Source organism: Plutella xylostella, chromosome 5 (genome assembly GCF_932276165.1).
Source record: "Plutella xylostella chromosome 5, ilPluXylo3.1, whole genome shotgun sequence".
NCBI classification, from domain to species: domain Eukaryota; kingdom Metazoa; phylum Arthropoda; class Insecta; order Lepidoptera; family Plutellidae; genus Plutella; species Plutella xylostella.
Genome location: NC_063985.1, coordinates 1,948,385 through 1,966,095, shown reverse-complemented (window position 1 = coordinate 1,966,095; position 17,711 = coordinate 1,948,385). Strand labels below are relative to the sequence as shown.

The window sequence follows — 17,711 nt, the reverse complement described above, 5'->3', positions numbered from 1 at the left end:
AATGTTGTCCATTGTAATAATAACCTCTCATTATGAAATTAATAAACACAATGTTAACATTCAATGTTTGTCTTTGTTTATATTCCGTCCTATTATTTAGCACCTCTTATGACCTACAGTCCTACACGGATCTCATCGCTAGTCCTATTGAATCACTACGTCGGTAATGGCGAAGGATAGTGGGAATTCGAAATCTACTAACTTTTGGTACCGGTAACGGTAAGTAATGCTATCTTATACCCCATTTCATTGGGCTGCCGCCTGCCGCTGCCCCTCGCGCTACCGGCAATAATTCCCTAAATATTGCTACAGCAGGATCGAGAGCAGTTAAATTCGCTTTCAAATATAGTCAATGGCAGACTTCAAAATACGAGCGAGTACTGAGCGTCGGAGCTGAATGTAAACACGCACTGCCGGTCTTTTGACTTCCGCAAAAAAACCGTCTTTTTGGTAAGCGCCGGGCAGCGCGAGTGGTAATGGCAGCGGCATGAGAAGTATCGCGTTTACACATTCGTCCTGCTCACTTCCCTGATCACTACGGCTGAATGTAAACGAGGTATTAGAGTTAGAGAAAGAGATTGATTAGTAAAATCTCAGAATAATAATAACGGCGTCGCGCTAGTAAAATATTTCAATGGTCTGTGTCAGCTGCCAAAAAACGTCAAAATCAATGTTTTTAAATTATTGTTCGCCTTTTTCACCAATTTTCAAATCAAAACAATAATAATAGGAATGAATTAAATTAAATATTGGAATTTCATGATCTATTAAATAATGTTGTTAAAATCTAATATCCTGAAGGCAATTTCATTCAAAAATCCAGTGCAGCTGCCACTTTCTTACTGGTTATTGGTGTGTCTCCGGTTTCTGCTGACTGTGGTGCCGCAGAGGGGCTATCTACACCCCGATGAGTTCTTTCAGAATGTGGAAGTTATCGCAGGTAATAAACTAATCATCTAATTAGTCTCATGAAACTTAAAAGTACTTGTAAGCACAAAAAATAACCTATTATTTTTTAACCATAATTTCAGGAGATATCTTCGGAATCGATGTCTCGAAGACGTGGGAGTTCGACCCTCAGTTCCCCGTGCGGAATATCCTGGTCCCGAAGCTGCTCGTGGGCCCGCCCTTGTACCTCATCCGGTTCATAAACCCCTACACCAAGTTCTATCTCAACATCGATTTGAAAACTCCTTACTACCTCCTTGTAATACCGAGGCTGTTCATCTGCCTCCTCTCGTTCATTAACGACTACTGCCTGTACAGAATATGCGTATTATACGGTCAGAATTACAAGAACCGATTGAAAATATTTGCCACTTCCTATGTGGTGCTAGTGTATTGCTGCCGCAGCTTCTCCAACACGTTTGAGATGATGTTTTTCTCCATGCTCCTCCTGTTTGTAGCCGAGTGCATGTCCTTCTCAGATAAAGTCATTTATCATGATGAGTTCTTGAGACAAAAGTATGAACAAGCCAAAACACCTGTGGAGAAAGTGAAGCTTTTCAAACTTCAGACCCATCTACCCGAGCACTCTCTGAACAGGGTCATAGTGCTGGCCACCCTGGTGGTGGTGGGCATCTTCAACAGACCCACCTTTGTTGGCTTTGCCCTGTCACCCATTTTCTTCTGGCTACACAGAGGCTTGGGCTCTAAAGTAATAGGATTCAAGGATTTCAACTTTAGAATTTTCACTTTTATACTCTGTGGGATACCAACATTCATAGTGATGGTCATAGTTGATTCAGTGTACTATGGGTACTTGACGCTTGCTGACGTGGACTCGATGCAGGTGAACTGGGACAACTGGGTGGTGACTCCGCTGAACTTCCTGCGGTATAACATGGACAAGAAGAACCTGACGCGCCACGGCCTGCACTCGCGCTGGATGCATGTAGCTGTCAATGTGCCATTGCTGTTCAATGTGCTTGGAGCTATTGCCATCTTGCATTTCCTGTCCAATGTTTATAGGTAAGTTTAGCTAGATATTTTATCTGTGTGCAAATATAAACAGAAATTAAATAAAGTAAGCTAAACTAAATACCTAAACAAAGTCTTGTACTGAAGTTGCAATTTAATATACTAGCTCTCTAATTTAATATCTTGTATTAATCAGTATGTTTATAATTCCAGATTCATGCGAGGACAGTACAGCAAGCTGCCCAGAATACAGAGCATCACAGGACTGATGCTGTTCTCCGTCACCATCCCGGTGGCCATCCTGTCTGCCTTCCCGCACCAGGAGGCCCGCTTCATCATCCCCATCCTCGTGCCCCTCGTCTACCTCTACGGGAACCACTTGCAGAGCAACGAGACTGATGGACCCGGCTACAAGAAACTCAAAAACTATCTCCTCTACACTTGGTATATTCTAAATTTACTCCTAACATTGTTCTATGGTTTTATACATCAAGGCGGTATCTACCCGTTTACGAATAGTCTACACTACGAGATAAAGAGCACGTATGGCATGCACACACACGTGATCACGACGCATAGTTACAGTATACCGACGTATCTACTCCAGCTAGAAGATACTAAGAGAATCTGGACTAATCGCGCGACTGGTCACAAATACCGACTCTCTCCGTCGACATTTATTATGAAATTCGGTTCGATGCCGACTAAAGATCTTCTAGAGACCATAGACTACGTTTTAACTGATGCAGAGATGTTGCTGCACAAACGGCAACGCAAGTACAGGTTCTATGTCGCGACGCCGTGCTCGTTAGAGCGAGATATAGAGCTTGAAGCGAGTAAATATCCATACATCAAACTGGTTGAGGCATTTTCGTACTACCCGCATTTCTGTTCAGAGGCTCTCCCTCAGTTCCCCAGTCGTAGTGATAGAAATTGTCTCGAAAAGACAGATATTTTACCTGAACTTGTAGATCTTAATGTGATACAGAGAATCTCATGCTATATTAAACGTTTTTGTTATAAAATTTATAGCGTACATACAACTAGTAACACCTAATGTTATAAAAGTATCATAAGAATGTTTAAAAAAAGAAAGTGTTGTGATGAGCAATCGGTTTATAGATCTGATTTTACTGTAAATAATGCTCAATGTGTATTTTAATATTCATTTCTGAGATTTTAACAATTTGTTGCAAAGTATTTTTTGAATTGGATTGTTGTTGATAGTTTTAATATTATTATTTTTATTTTTATTTTTACACTAATCTTTACCCTTTATGTATAAACTTTTATCACAAACTGCAATCTCAATTTATAAACAATCACTTTGGTACCTATTGTACTTGTTTTAGTATCCAATCAGTTTTAAAACAGACTCTACACTATAATTTACGTAAATAGGAGGTTTATGCTTTACTTTGTTATAGAATGTGCCATTGGTCAATTGAATTTTTGAGTGAGTCAATAGCTCTCTGAAACCGGGTGGTGAGTAAGTAGTACAGACTACAGTATATTATGTACCTAAATGATGATTTACTCATATAAATGTTGTTTCATGATTTTAATGTGGACCGACTGTAAAAAATAATGTTAGTTTATCAATTCTATTGTGAAAACCGAACCGACAAATTAAATTATAAATGCTTTTAGATGTGCTTACACTGCCCACCGAATGTACCTATACGCTATACTAAAGAATCTCTGTAAATTTAGGTATAGGTAGGATATATAAATTGTTACGTATACATGAAATTTATTGCACGATATTGCAGTTTTATCGAAATAGGCATTTTAATTGCTTTTAGTGATTTTTTAATGTTATTTATTTGTATATTTTAAATTGTGAAATAATATTATCTGAATATGTAATGTTTTTACCTTGTTTGTATTAAACGCTAGGTATGCGTAGATCACATTGTGCCTAGGTAACTTATTACATTTTATAACGCTTCTCTTGAATTCTAAATATTAATGTTATGTGGTACCTACCACCTAAGCGAGAATTAACTTTAGGTACGTGTAAAATCACTGAATTTTAAGCAATAAAAGACATATTTTTATTATATTGTTTTGTATTACTTCTCAGTATTGCTCACATGTGAAGAAACATCATAATAATGGCGGACGGACTCACGCTGTCTCGTAGCTATTCGTAGGCCTGTGATTAGTCGTATTGGTACCTTGTGATACGAGCGCAGAAAGTGCTGCATTGCCGTCTGAGTACCTAGGCTAGTGTTTGCACGACACGTAGTGAAGTAGTGAGAGTACAACAGCACTAGTGCCACACAACCTGACACATGGCGAGAAAACACCAAAATAGGTAGGTATGTGCCTAATACGCAAAACATACAACATCCGATTACGATATCAGCGATACATGTAAGTATTGTTTTCGAGCCTAGTACACACTTTTAAAGCCCGTAAAATAATTTGGTACAACGGTAGGTAGACACCGGATATGGAAATATGAAGCCGGAAATGGAAAGTCTCCTATGAAACAAATAATGTATTTGTTTCGTTATACCCCATCCACACGCTCGGCGAACAATGGCAAACAGCAAACAGCAAACACTGACGTGTGGATGGGTGTTTGTCATTGTTTGCCTGTTTGTGTTTGTGTTCGCCAGTGTTCGGCATCGGTGTCGGTTTTTCTTGCCAGATCAAAGGATGTTCGGCAAACAGTTTGCTAGGTACGTATCCATACGTCTGGCAGCGGTCAGTATGCGCGCTAGCATTGCGGGAGGCCGACGTATCAACTTGCTACACTTTTTCGTTGGCGCGCATTTTTTTTATGTATGTTCACCGATTACTCCGCCGTTTATGAACCGATTTTGAAAATTCTTTTTTTTTTTGTATTGGTTTGAGCTCCCAGGTGGTCCCATTTTTTTCAAAATTTTATCTCACCCCTAAGGTTGGGTAAAGGGGTAAAAACAGGGTATGAATCTCCATTTTGGACACATATTAACCGATTCTAATTGTAGTGTATGTAATGTAGGTAGATATAGATTAGTAATAAAGGAGCTTGTGTGGGTAGGGGCCATATATGATTCATTCTGGAATAAACCGTAATGTACATAAGACGTTGTTTAATTTACTTCATTGGCTAACGAGGATTTTCAACGATATCGCGGAAGCATTTCAGTATAAGTAATTAGAATTATTTACGAATCAGCTGGGCATCGAATCACAACAATGTCGGTGGGGAGAATCGGCGAATTTGATGTCGCGAGTGGCAACTGGGCGAGGTACGTGGAGCGATTGGAAATGTATTTCCAAATCAACAAAATTGAAGAAAAGGATCGAGTGCCTATGCTTATCACGGTCATTGGTGATACGGCGTACGCGCTATTGAGCGATTTATTAAGCCCAGGGAAGCCATCATCAACAAAATACAATGTAATTATTTCCACGTTGAAAGATCACCTGCAACCAAAGGTTTCCATAATGGCGGAGCGTTACCGGTTCAGACAAAGGAGGCAATCGTGCGGCGAAAGTGTTAAAGATTATTACACGGAGCTTAAAAAGTTATCAAGTGAGTGTGATTTCGGTGCTAACTTAGAGGACAATTTACGGGACCAGTTAGTATGTGGTTTAAAAAGTGACGTAATTAGACAACGACTTTTTGCGGAGGACAGTCTGAGTTTCAGCCAAGCTGTTAAGATTGCGTGTTCACTGGAGGCGGCGGAGCGCGATGCGGCGTCGGTGGAGGTCATGGGTGCAGGGGGCGGCGGCGCCTCAGCCCATAGCAACAGCGCGGTACATGCGCTGACGTCATCGCGGGCGCGCGGGCCATCCGGCTCGGCGGCGCAGGGCTCCTACGGCCGCGGGCCTAGTGGGGCGCGGAGATGGGCTTCGCCGGACACGGCTCGAAGTGCTGATCAATCAGCTCAGTGTGAGGCGTGCGGCGCACGCAGCCACGGGATAAAAGACTGTCGATTCAGAAGGGCAATCTGCAGTAAATGCGGTAAAGAAGGCCACCTACGGCGTGTATGCCCCGCGTGGGCGGAGCGCGCCGGACACAGATGGGCGGGAAACAGAGGATACAAACAGAGCAAATCTCTGCATCATCTAGATGAAGGAGTACCCGCCCAGGAAGAGGATGACTCAGCAGAATGTGAAGAGGAGTTAAACCAACTCTGCTTGAGTGGCTACAAGCCGGTGAGTTTACCCATAAATGTAGATGGCCATAGATTACGTATGGAATTAGATACAGGATCGGCCATAAGTTGTATCAGTAAGGAAACATATGATTCCTTGTTTAGTAATAGGCAGTTGGAAAGCTATAATTTAGTTTTAAAATTCTATGATGGTAGCAGAGTACGTCCCTTAGGTTTAATTAAGCCTAATGTTAAATGGGGCAACATAACAAAACAATTAGAGCTCTTTGTAATTGAAGGTGGTACTACATCGCTATTGGGCAGGCATTGGTTAACTGAGTTGAAGGTGCCTTTGTTAACAAGCACAGATATGGTTGAACAATGTAATCAATTGGCAGATGGTAAAGAATTGAACATGTTACTTTCCAGACATAAGGACCTATTCAGCGGCGGACTGGGTAGATTCACTGGCGGGAAGGTGAGGCTGCGGGTGCGGGAGGACGCGGTGCCGGTGTTCTGCCGCGCGCGCCCGCTGCCTTTCGCGCTCAAGGAGCGCGTGGACGCCGAGCTCGACGCCATGCTGCGGGACGGCGTCATCGAGCCGGTGGACTGCTCGGACTGGGCCACGCCGCTGGTGCCGGTGAGTAAGGCGGACGGTGGACTTAGAATATGCGCGGATTATAAAATCACGCTTAACCCTGCCTTGTTGGTCGATAGATATCCGTTGCCTAGGTTCGATGACTTATTAATGACCTTGAATAAGTCGGTTATATTCAGTAAATGCGATTTATCCCAAGCGTACAATCAGCTGGAACTCGATGAGTCAGCAAAATATACGGTAGTAAACACACATAGAGGTCTCTATAGGTACAAACGGCTCGTGTATGGCCTATCATCCAGTTCGGGGATATTTCAGCGGACCCTTTCAAATTTGCTAAAAGGCATTCCTTTCACGGGGGTTTTCATCGATGACGTCATCGTAGGAGGTAGGAATATTGAGGAACATCTAAAATCGTTAGAGGAGGTCCTGCGTAGATTGTCAGAAAATGGGTTAAAATTGAAGAAAAATAAATGCGAGTTTATGGTGGACGAGGTGAAATACCTCGGATATATAATATCAAAAGACGGTATCAAAACCGATCCGGAGAAGGTTAAAGCAATGGTGGAGATGGCGCCACCAGAAAACGTAGCCGAATTAAGGTCATTCTTGGGTCTGGTTAATTTTTATGGCAAATTTATCAAAAATATGAGTCAGATATTAGCACCATTGTATGAATTATTAAAAAAAGATGTTAGTTGGGTATGGAGTACTAGGTGCAAGGAGGCTTTTGATACAATTAAAAGGGTCCTAGCTAGCTCGGAGGTATTAGCACACTACGATGAGGATAAACCGTTAATCTTAACGTGCGACGCAAGCGGGCAGGGGGTAGGCGGAGTGCTCACGCAGCCGGGCGCGCGCGGGGAGCGCCCCGTCGCGTACATGTCTAGGACGCTTAGCGACGCGGAAAAAAATTACGCTCAGATACAGCGGGAAGCTTTAGCGATTATAGTCAGCCTTAAAAAGTTTCACCAATATCTGTACGGTAGAAAGTTTTTACTTAGAACGGATCACAAACCATTAGTTAGTATTTTTGGATCAAAATCCGGCGTACCACCTATGGCCGCGAGTAGATTACAAAGGTGGGCGGTCATACTTTCGGCTTATAGCTATGACATTGAGTATGTCACAACGAAAGAAAATATAGCAGACGGTTTTTCGCGATTACCATTAAAGGTTAAAGAATATCCTAACAATCAGATACCCGAGCAAACCTACTTACATCAAGTACAAGACGCATTATTATTAGATGCTTCATTGATTAAAAGGGAGACGGCCAGGGACCCAATTTTGAGCAGAGTCGTTAGTTTTATAAACGACGGCTGGCCGCAGGAGATTGAAATTCAAAGCGTGAAACCTTATTTCAATCGCAGGAACGAACTTTATGTAGAAATGGGTTGCATTATGTGGGGCCACAGAGTGGTCGTCCCTGAAAGCTGTAGAAAAAAAGTGTTAGCAGAGTTACACGAGCCACATATGGGAATCGTTAAAACCAAAAGTATAGCGCGTAGTTATGTATGGTGGCCGGGGGTGGATGAAGGTGTCGAGGCGACGTGTCGCGCCTGCGCGGTGTGCGCGGCCGAGAGCGACGCGCCGCGCGCGCACCAGCCGAGCCCGTGGCCTTGGCACGGCCGGCCGTGGACCAGGCTCCATGTTGATTACATGGGTCCAATATTCAATCAGTTGTACTTAGTGGTAGTCGATGCTACCTCTAAATGGATGGAAATCTTTGCGGTGCCTAGCACTGGCGCGACGCACGCTATTGAGAAGTTAAGTCAACTTTTTGCGCAATTTGGGTTGTGTAAACAAATCATTTCCGATAACGGCCCGCCATTCTCGAGCACTGAGTTCGAATTATTCACAAGGTCAAATGGGATAGACCACATATTTTCCGCACCTTATCATCCCGCTTCAAACGGGGCTGCCGAGAATGCGGTTAAAACGCTTAAGAAAGTTATAAAAAAGGCGAAATTGGAAAATTCGAATGTATCAATGGCATTACAGAAGTTTTTACTACATTATCGTAACACCGAGCATTGCACAACGGGGGATAGCCCAGCGCAAATTTTAATGGGGCGTTCGTTGAGAACTAGACTTGATGTAATAAAGCCAGATAGGGAAAAAAAGGTGTTGAGAGCTCAGCGTAGTCAGGTCGAGGGTGCAGGGGGTAGTGTCAGGGAGCTAAAGGCAGGCGATACAGTATGGTGTAGGCAATACCAACCGGGTAAAAAGTGGGTTGCGGGGGAAGTGTCAGAGAGGTTAGGCACTACTGACTATACTGTCCGTAGGGAAGATGGTTCTGAGACACATAGACATATTGACCAACTAAGGCAGAGGTCGTCCTTAAGTGTTGCACCTCCGCCTTGCGATCCGGTTCGGCGTCGTGATTCAGGGCCGAGGGTGAGCGGTGCCTGCGACTATAGTCCTTCGCTAAGTGATAGCATTGATAACACGGATCACACGGTTACAAAATCGCCTACGCCTACTACAACAGTGAATCTACCACAGTCTCCGCCTACCGCGAAACCTATACGAAGTACTCGTAATCAGAATCCTGTATATAAATAATGGTTTAGTATTATATATGTATAACAAGTAGTAAGTAAGTATAATAGTTAAGTTTAGTGATCACTTAAGTATATGATTAAATTTAATTAAGTAAGTTTGTTAAGAGTATACTGTTATTTAAGTGGAGAGGATTGTAGTGTATGTAATGTAGGTAGATATAGATTAGTAATAAAGGAGCTTGTGTGGGTAGGGGCCATATATGATTCATTCTGGAATAAACCGTAATGTACATAAGACGTTGTTTAATTTACTTCACTAATGAAATTGAAAACATAAATATAGTTCTTGTAACAAAAAAAATATGATGGTGACCTTGAGCTGATCTGATGATGGAAACGGAAGGCAGTTAAGGGAACTCCTCAACGGTATATAGCAACTACCTCGTGTTTAGGCTTGAATGATTCATATTGATTAGTAGGACTTTTTGGTATCATTTGCATCTTACTTTTGATTAAAAATTATTGCAAATAAACTAAAACTATAAAATAAAATAATAATTAAAAAGAAGTCAGTTTTTTTTTTTTAATTATTATTATTATCTCACCATCGTCTTTGCTTTCTTCTTATTTTCCTTTTTTCTTTCTCTTGCTTTAATTTATATAATAAAAATATGTCAACCCGAAAGTAATAGCTCGTCGTCCGCCGTGTTTGCCGGTTCGGAATGTTATGAGCGTTCGCCGAGCATGTGGATGGCTGTTTGTGTTCGGTGATTGTGGTTGGTGTTTGGGACTTTGTTTGCTGTTTGCCGTGTTTGTGACAAACAGCAAGCGTATGGATGGGGCTTTACAAAATGAACGGATCTTACTAAACGTCAAAATTTTGACATAATTTATTTCATTCATTCATTTTTCAGTTTCACACAAAACTACAAAACAACATAACCTACAAAAACGAAATAAGTGCAGAAAGTAAATAATATAATACCTACCTAAGAATGGACAAAGATAATTTACAGTTGAACATTAAGATGTCATTAGAAGTAATACGCACTTACGAATGGCTATTGGATTTATTCGTTTTGGTAAGACAAGTCACAAAAAAAAGTTTCTTAAAAATGTATTCATGCCTACTGTTATTAATTGATAGGTACATTCTTTACTTATAGGATTTCTTCGTTGATGACCATTGGAATAAACTACCGCTGTCATGGCAAAGAAGCTTCCAAGACATGGATCCTGCTGACCTAGGAAAACTCTTGGTTGGACTGCCAACCAAACATATGCTGCCACTTTCTTTCATAGCCCTGTTAAACACCGTAAAAGCTCTTACAATACCACGGCAAACCCAGTCTAACTCATATGAAAATAACCCTAACATTGATGATACAACAGAATTTAATTGTGGAAACCACCCAAGATTGAAAAATCTGTTTCTAAAACATGTCAAGTTAAAGAAGAGGCATGAAATAAGTGTGATGGCTGATGTAGTCAATGCTGTCGCCACTAGGACCCACTGTAGATCTGTAATAGACTTCGGGTCTGGCCTCGGCCACTTGGTGAGGGTGTTGGCATACAAATATGACATCTATGTGGCTGGAATTGAGTGCCAGAGTCAATTGACTGACGAAGCTAGGTCTGTACACTTGGTATGTATTAAATAACATTATATTATAATTTAACCACTTGGTGTTTAGTCGATGGTATTGAGTAAGTACTAATAGTAAAAGTTTTAACAAAATAGATAATTATTGAAATACATAAGCTTAAGTATAAGTTATGGATGTGTCCTTAGGAGCATTTATTTTACTCACATGGATTTACCATCTGATTCAGTAATGTAAGGTTTGAAATATGTTAAAAATTGATGGGACTTGATTTGAACTTAGATACTTATATTATTTTGTTACAGAAAACTGGACAAGGAACTTGAATACACAGCCAAAAAACACCTTTCAGAAGACGCAATATCTAAACTGAAACAACCTGTGCATTTAAATGTGCGACTGTCAACAGAAGATCAGTTGCACCACCTAGTGCTTCCAGAAACTATGACCAACTATGGACTAATAGGCCTCCATCCCTGTGGTGACTTGGGACCGCTACTTCTGAAGCATTTTGTCAAAAATCCTCATGTAAAATTCATATGTGTAGTGGGATGTTGTTTCATGAAACTAACCAATGAGGGGTATCCAATGAGTGAATATGTTAAAACTTTGGACCACCATTTGTCATACACAATGACTGAAATATCTTGCCATGCCATTGAAGTCTACTGTGAGAGGCTTATTAAAGGACAGTATGAGGATTTAAAGGTAGGTTTTGCGCCTATTTTATGGTCCTCAATCTTACAAACCGCCATTACCAAGTAACAATAAATTTATGCTTGTATTGATACTTTCAGATTCATGCCTTCAGAGCAGCATTGGAAAGAGTGCTGGTTGGATTAGATCCAAAGCTTCACCATGCTCCAGTCAGAAGCATCAAGCACTCAAAGAACATGGATTTCAAAGGGTAAGGTTACTTTCAGTTGACTAAGTTGGCGAAAATATATAAACACTACTCTAACGACCATCGCTAATTTAAGCGAATTTAACGAGCGTGAAACGCGTCACTATAAATTCGCAAAATACAATCCATCTTCACTCCCCTTCCGCCTACTACCAGTTAGCCCTACAAACGTTCAATATCCCCGTATACTTCCGACGCGTTGCTGCCATGGGCGGAGCGCGACCTGGCCAGCCTAACGTGTAGAGCGCTGTTACACGCTTTCACAACAAGCGTGAAATACGACATCACCAATTCTCAAACTACTACCCTTGACCAAACTTTCTCCGTCTCTAGCTAAAGCCAGATCTGCAACGTCTTAACATCCCAGTCCTCACATGTCCCGCGGTGCTGGCACAAGCAGACCACAACCTACACGCTAATTCTAAACATAGGCGCTCCCACAATGAGCGTGAAACACGACACCATAAATTCTCCAACTACAACCCATGACCAATCTTCCTCCGTCTTCCAGCTACTGCCAGATGGCGCTGCAACGTCTCAACATCCCCGTGCCCAGTTCCCAAGAGGTGTTGTCACAAGCAGAGCGGGACCTGGCTCAGTGGCGCCGCGTGGTGGCAGTATACACGCTGAGACTTGCTCTCGCGCCGCTAGTCGAGACGGTGGTCTTGTATGACAGGGTGCTGTACGTTTTGGAACATGGTATGTATGTTGTTTAAGCTATTTAATTGTAGGCGGAGGTTAGCCTTGTACTATTAAAAATTAAATTATTTTACTAACCAGAAGAATCTACGAAGTAATTGCTACCTCCAAAACAAAGCGCTCGATTGCCGGAGAATATAATTGAGGGATAACGTCAGCGATAATAAAAAACACATATTTTTTGTAACGAATAATACTTTTATGTATGTACAGTCAATTCACGGATTAAAAAATACACATAACTACAATACAACATTAATAAAAACACTCATAATAGCAAAGTTCAGGTATAATTATTATGAAATGACTAGATTAGATACTTTGGCACTTTATTTTAGTTACTTAGGTCATAAATGTAGGCATGTAAAGCAGTCGGTCTTGCGCCTAGCTCTCTCCGTTGTGTCGGTCATCCGCCCCATTGGGTCATGAGATTGATGGAACAGAACAGACTGCTACTGTTTACTTAAAATCTACTCCTGCGCAATTCGAAGACAGTATTAGTATTGACTTTATCTCACTTTGCACAACTTGCAAACCCTGAGTGTCAATTTTGATAGTCACCGCTAACTATGTTTGGCTGTACAGACATTTTCAGTCATTTGTTTCATGATAGTTACCAAAGGGCGCTGAACTAATTATGTTTCGTTTCGTTTTGCGTCAACTATCAAAACTTATACTCGTCATACAGAACAGAGTTATTCATAGTAAGCCATTTCGTAATCATTACCATTTTTAAAGAGTTACATTTTGAATGTGTTCTGTTGTAACAAACCACAATACAATAAAACTGCTATTGTTATTATTTATTATTATTCATCAAACTTCTAGTTACTTATCTATGTATTTTTAATCAGAATAATTTGTGCAGATTACATTTGAGCTACTAATATAATCGGTTGAGAAAAAAATATTGTAGGTTTTACCCACAAAGCAAATACAAAGTAGAGCTGCCATATTTCGTTTTCTATATAGGATGAGATGAAGCCACTAATTGGGGTTGAAGGCTGAGGTGCGCGGGGGTGCGGGACGCGAACTCCATCTTAGTTCAAGTAGATGAACTTTTATGTAAAGCTCAGGTTAACGCCATCTAAGTTCAAGTAGAAAAAGTAGCCTCTGTGGTTATACATTGCGTAGCTCATATGATATCTGAAGGCCAAAGAAGAATAAATGACGTAATGTATTTCAAATTTATTTGTCATTGCGAACTGGTAGACAGGGACGGACTAAGGCATAATATAAAATGGGGCGCTAAATGGTCAGAATTAAATACAGTATGAGAAAAGGGAAACATGAAAAAAATATTTTAATATGTTTTGTTTATTAAATAGTTACCTATTTAACAGTTAACTTTTTAATTATTTATATATTAACACTTATTGTTAATTAAATGGACAGTACTCACTATCGTTATTACTCAATAGTTTTACTCGAAGTTGAGTAAAAATCTACGTATGGACCTCTGCAAAACTCAGCTCAAAAAACAGCTCGAAGGCTCGCGCCGAGCCGGCCCGATGGAATTAAATGAAAGTAATTTTCGTCGAACCTTCTCGAAGCCGCTCGAAATATGTGTATGTGAATACTAAACGACGCGCCCCGCTCGATAAATCAAAGCTGAGTGGATGGACGAAAGTCCATGCCATGGGTTATATTATACTCGACAGTTTAGCTCGATCGAGTAATACCGTATGTGAGTACGGACCAAAACACCAGATGGCGGGATCGACAGCTCAACGTGCCCTCCAAACACGGAATCGTTTTCATTTCGAATATTCATGTGATTAAAATCAGGTATAATATTAATCACTTGTAAAAAGAACAGTCTTATTAAAATGTTGTCGCTTTGTGACTGTTGTGTTTGGAAGTAGCAATATGCCTGAATCTAATATTTATATTATATTTCTCTATAATTTCTTTGGAGAGGTGTGTGATATGATTAAATAAAGGTGTCTGTTCTTGGATATATGCATTTAGTGAATGGAGCCAATCCTCATTTATGGCTGATAATCATAATCACGACGCACCCACACACTCCCATATCGGCGCCATTGTTGTGCCTCAGTGTTTAGTTAGCGAGATTCCTTCCGCCTTTTTTCAACATCGATGATTTAGTAATTAATTTAAGTTAGCTTTTCTTGTGATGGAATGTTAGGGTAAGCGCCTTCTCTTATTATTTTCAAACCTTATTTTCGTGTTTAGTAGGTATGTCCTCCGCATTAAAATGTAGAGAACATACTTTGCTGTATTTTGTTGGACTCATCCTGTGGATTAGTTTAATTCATTGCTGCTTCAATGCAGTGTCAGGAAATCTAAGAAAAACTAAATATTTAATTCATAATAAACATGACGCCCCCTATTTATTTTTTACGGGCGGCATCCGGCCTGAGTACATCCCTTACTAGTATTTCTTTTTGACACAAGATAGCGCTTCCAGCAATTTAGAATATTCTAGAAGTAAAATAAAATATAATTTAAAATATTACTACGCGTGAAAATATACTTTGCTTTCGTCCACAAATCTTCTATCATCACTGTAGCTCCAATCCAACAATGCAACAACTTCATTTTGATCGAGAAACACGTAAAATAAAATCATTTCAAGACTCAACTGTACCGCTCAAGCTCAGGACCTGTCACGCACTGATGTCAGCACCCCAAGCGTGGAGTAACTGAACTACATACCGTGTGACGACAGGACGAACTTGGCTACGTCACGGCTACGTTGCTTACAACAGCTCTACTATGTGTTTGCTTTGTGGTTTTACCACATTAGACACATTAAATGGATGTTTATACCATAAACTTCCGTCTACGACTTGTAATAGTATCAAACTCCAAGTGTATCGGAGTTTTTATCTATGGTTCCAATGTTAGCTAAATGCTACGGTGCTGCCACCTGTAACTCGAATCCTCTCACACTATTTTCATGAGGATAGAAGTTTGACGAAACTACATTTACTTACTGTAGCCTTCCTTTTGACAGGGAATTACAATAACGTATATTCATGGAAGTAATAATACAACAGGAATGCGCACTCACCAAAATGATGCAAACAAAAATAGACCTAACGAATTCACCTTAAGATTTATATTTGAAGTGAAAGAGGCCGCGAGCCGATAGAGAGGGTTACCACAGAGCCCTTCCTCTCTTTCTAACAATTGCCAGGATTTAGTTGTGTAAACTTTAGTAGATTTTGTACGAAGAGAGCTATGCAAAAAAAATAATTAAATTAACTCATAGACTACTGTATATCATATCATTTTCAAAAACAAATTTATAATAAATCATTATAAACATGTAATTTTAATGAAATATTTGGTATTTGTATGAATAATAATGAGCCGTTTTCCTTGACAGCTGTCAGTTGAGCTTTTGGGTAAGCCGATAGATGGCGTGAAAACGCAGTGTACCAACTGTCAAAAATTACATAGAGAGCAAAGAGTACTAAACTCAGAATAAGAACTCACTAGTTGTGATTAAATGAAATTAAATAATAAACTCTATCTTCAGATTGGCAAGGGACCATGATCCATAGTCCTTAGGCATTATTACAGTATAGCAGTCACTATCACAAGAGTCACTATCTCACAAGAGTCACTATCTCAAAAGAGTCACTATCTCAAGTGCACTAACTCTACAGTATCAAGGGAGGAGGAGCAGATAGCTCAACTACAACTCAATTAATACAGGAGAAACACAAGGAAACTGAGAAAACTTGAAAAGAACGGCTGTACGCACAATCGCACTGAACGCTGAAGCAACAGTGACATCGACATCATAGAGAAAATAATACTACAATTCTACCTACCTACGTCACTTTCACATTTCGTTAGCCTCACAGAATAACATATTGTGATCTGAGTGTGTTCTGAGGGTTTGAAAGTTGGTACAACCCCAGACAACGCCATCTATTTCTCCAAAAAGGAACTTTTTTTTTTTTTTAACAAACGCCTCATTTCATAAAAAATATTGGTAGTTTTTCTAAATACTTTACGACAAGACCGAAGTTGTCAAGATGACGGATGACGTTTATACTGTTGTGAGAGACGTTATGGTTAGGGTGACCATTCATTCGTACTTTTGAATCACTTTCCATTAATTAGGACCTGTTTCATTCAACTTTTTGTTTTATTTTATACCTAAGTATCATTAGGTATTATTGTGGCTTTTTTATCTTATAAGGCTGGTAAAGAGTTATGAGCTGTTGATTTTTTTGGTGATAGATATGAGTATTATAAGATAGGTAATTTATCAAGCTTAAAACCGGCGGAAGCACTTAGGTTGAGATTTTTTTTTTGAAATCTTATGATTTTCATTAACTAGACTATGTAAACGGAACACCCGAATAGTAACGTGTAAATAAAGAAGATCCAATAAATACCTACATTGTATTATACTTATTATAAAAATGTGTGTTGTTTGATTTCGCTCATCTTATTATTTACGTCAATCCTAACTCTCTAATTAAAACCAGTCCATCTCAGTAGAATTTGGTAAAAAGACAGATTGTTGTTGCTAGTTCAAACCTTGGGAATATCTAATTGATATGGAAAAAAAAACATATCAATATTACATTGCAGTTTGTGCTGCAACCACACATCTATACAAATTTTACCTTCACCCCATTTGTTTACTCAATGTCATATCACCAAAATACATTCGTACCTACATTGCAATCGAATTTAGGTGACTTTGAGACCATCAACACCTGTTCGCGACATGATAGATTAGAAGTGATGTCTCATGAATTACCTAAAATTATGGTCACCAAAAATAGAAAGAGATGGAGGGCTCCGTGCTGACTATCTCTGTCGGCTCGTTTTTTTGGTGCAGTGCGCATTCCTGTTGTATTATTACTTCCATGCGTATATTAGATACTTACGCATAGTTTGGTGTTCTGATATGTTATATTGTTAGAAGCGCAATGATTGGCAGTTAGTTTTTACTATCAGAAATAAGGCAGTAAAATAGGTTTACTGTCATCGCTGTTAATATCTGGAAGCTGAATTCTTACTATCTTATTTGTTTTAGGTAAATAAACTATTAGTTAAAAACTGTCATACTCAAACTGTTAAACGTTCATACATTATTATTACTATTATTTGTTTCAGGTTTGTCCTGTGACATCAGAGCTGTATTTGATCCGAAGTTATCTCCTAGAAACCATGTAATTGTAGGCGAACGGTAAATATATTATGTACCTATGTATGTAGTTGTGAGTTATTTCTTTAATACAAATTTTGTTAGAAAATATTATATTTGATTGTTTACTTCTTTACACTAATGTGGGCGACCAATAAGTTTATTATTATTATTAAGTTTACGTTAAAACAAACATAACGCTACGTATTTACATTCGATAACCATTTCAATAGCCAGGTCAA

The 17,711-nt window shown here is 39.7% G+C and overlaps 2 protein-coding genes across 2 annotated transcripts; both read left to right on the top strand.

The window, feature by feature from the left end:
- Positions 1–622: 622 nt before the first annotated feature.
- Positions 623–3,224, top strand: LOC105390221 (GPI mannosyltransferase 4). Its single transcript, XM_011561496.3, has 3 exons — positions 623–940; positions 1,032–1,971; positions 2,134–3,224. The coding sequence occupies exons 1-3, from the start codon at positions 775–777 to the stop codon at positions 2,975–2,977; spliced, it is 1,950 nt and encodes a 649-aa protein (XP_011559798.3). The 5' UTR covers positions 623–774; the 3' UTR covers positions 2,978–3,224.
- Positions 3,225–10,048: 6,824 nt separating this feature from the next.
- Positions 10,049–17,583, top strand: LOC105390220 (methyltransferase-like protein 25B). The gene is made up of 6 exons (XM_048633347.1): positions 10,049–10,204; positions 10,289–10,755; positions 11,032–11,434; positions 11,524–11,633; positions 12,142–12,329; positions 17,439–17,583. Exons 1-6 carry the CDS (start codon positions 10,118–10,120, stop codon positions 17,513–17,515), a joined length of 1,332 nt encoding a protein of 443 aa, XP_048489304.1. The 5' UTR covers positions 10,049–10,117; the 3' UTR covers positions 17,516–17,583.
- Positions 17,584–17,711: the final 128 nt, after the last annotated feature.

Bases quoted from the DNA above. Each gene is read 5' to 3' on its own strand.
- LOC105390221 (XM_011561496.3), top strand. From the start codon at position 775: ATGTTGTTAAAATCTAATATCCTGAAGGCAATTTCATTCAAAAATCCA. The intron at 941-1,031 runs GTAATAAACTAA...CCATAATTTCAG, and splicing joins GAATGTGGAAGTTATCGCAG to GAGATATCTTCGGAATCGAT. The intron at 1,972-2,133 runs GTAAGTTTAGCT...TTATAATTCCAG, and splicing joins TTCCTGTCCAATGTTTATAG to ATTCATGCGAGGACAGTACA.
- LOC105390220 (XM_048633347.1), top strand. From the start codon at position 10,118: ATGGACAAAGATAATTTACAGTTGAACATTAAGATGTCATTAGAAGTA. The intron at 10,205-10,288 runs GTAAGACAAGTC...CTTTACTTATAG, and splicing joins TATTGGATTTATTCGTTTTG to GATTTCTTCGTTGATGACCA. The intron at 10,756-11,031 runs GTCTGTACACTT...ATTTTGTTACAG, and splicing joins CAATTGACTGACGAAGCTAG to AAAACTGGACAAGGAACTTG.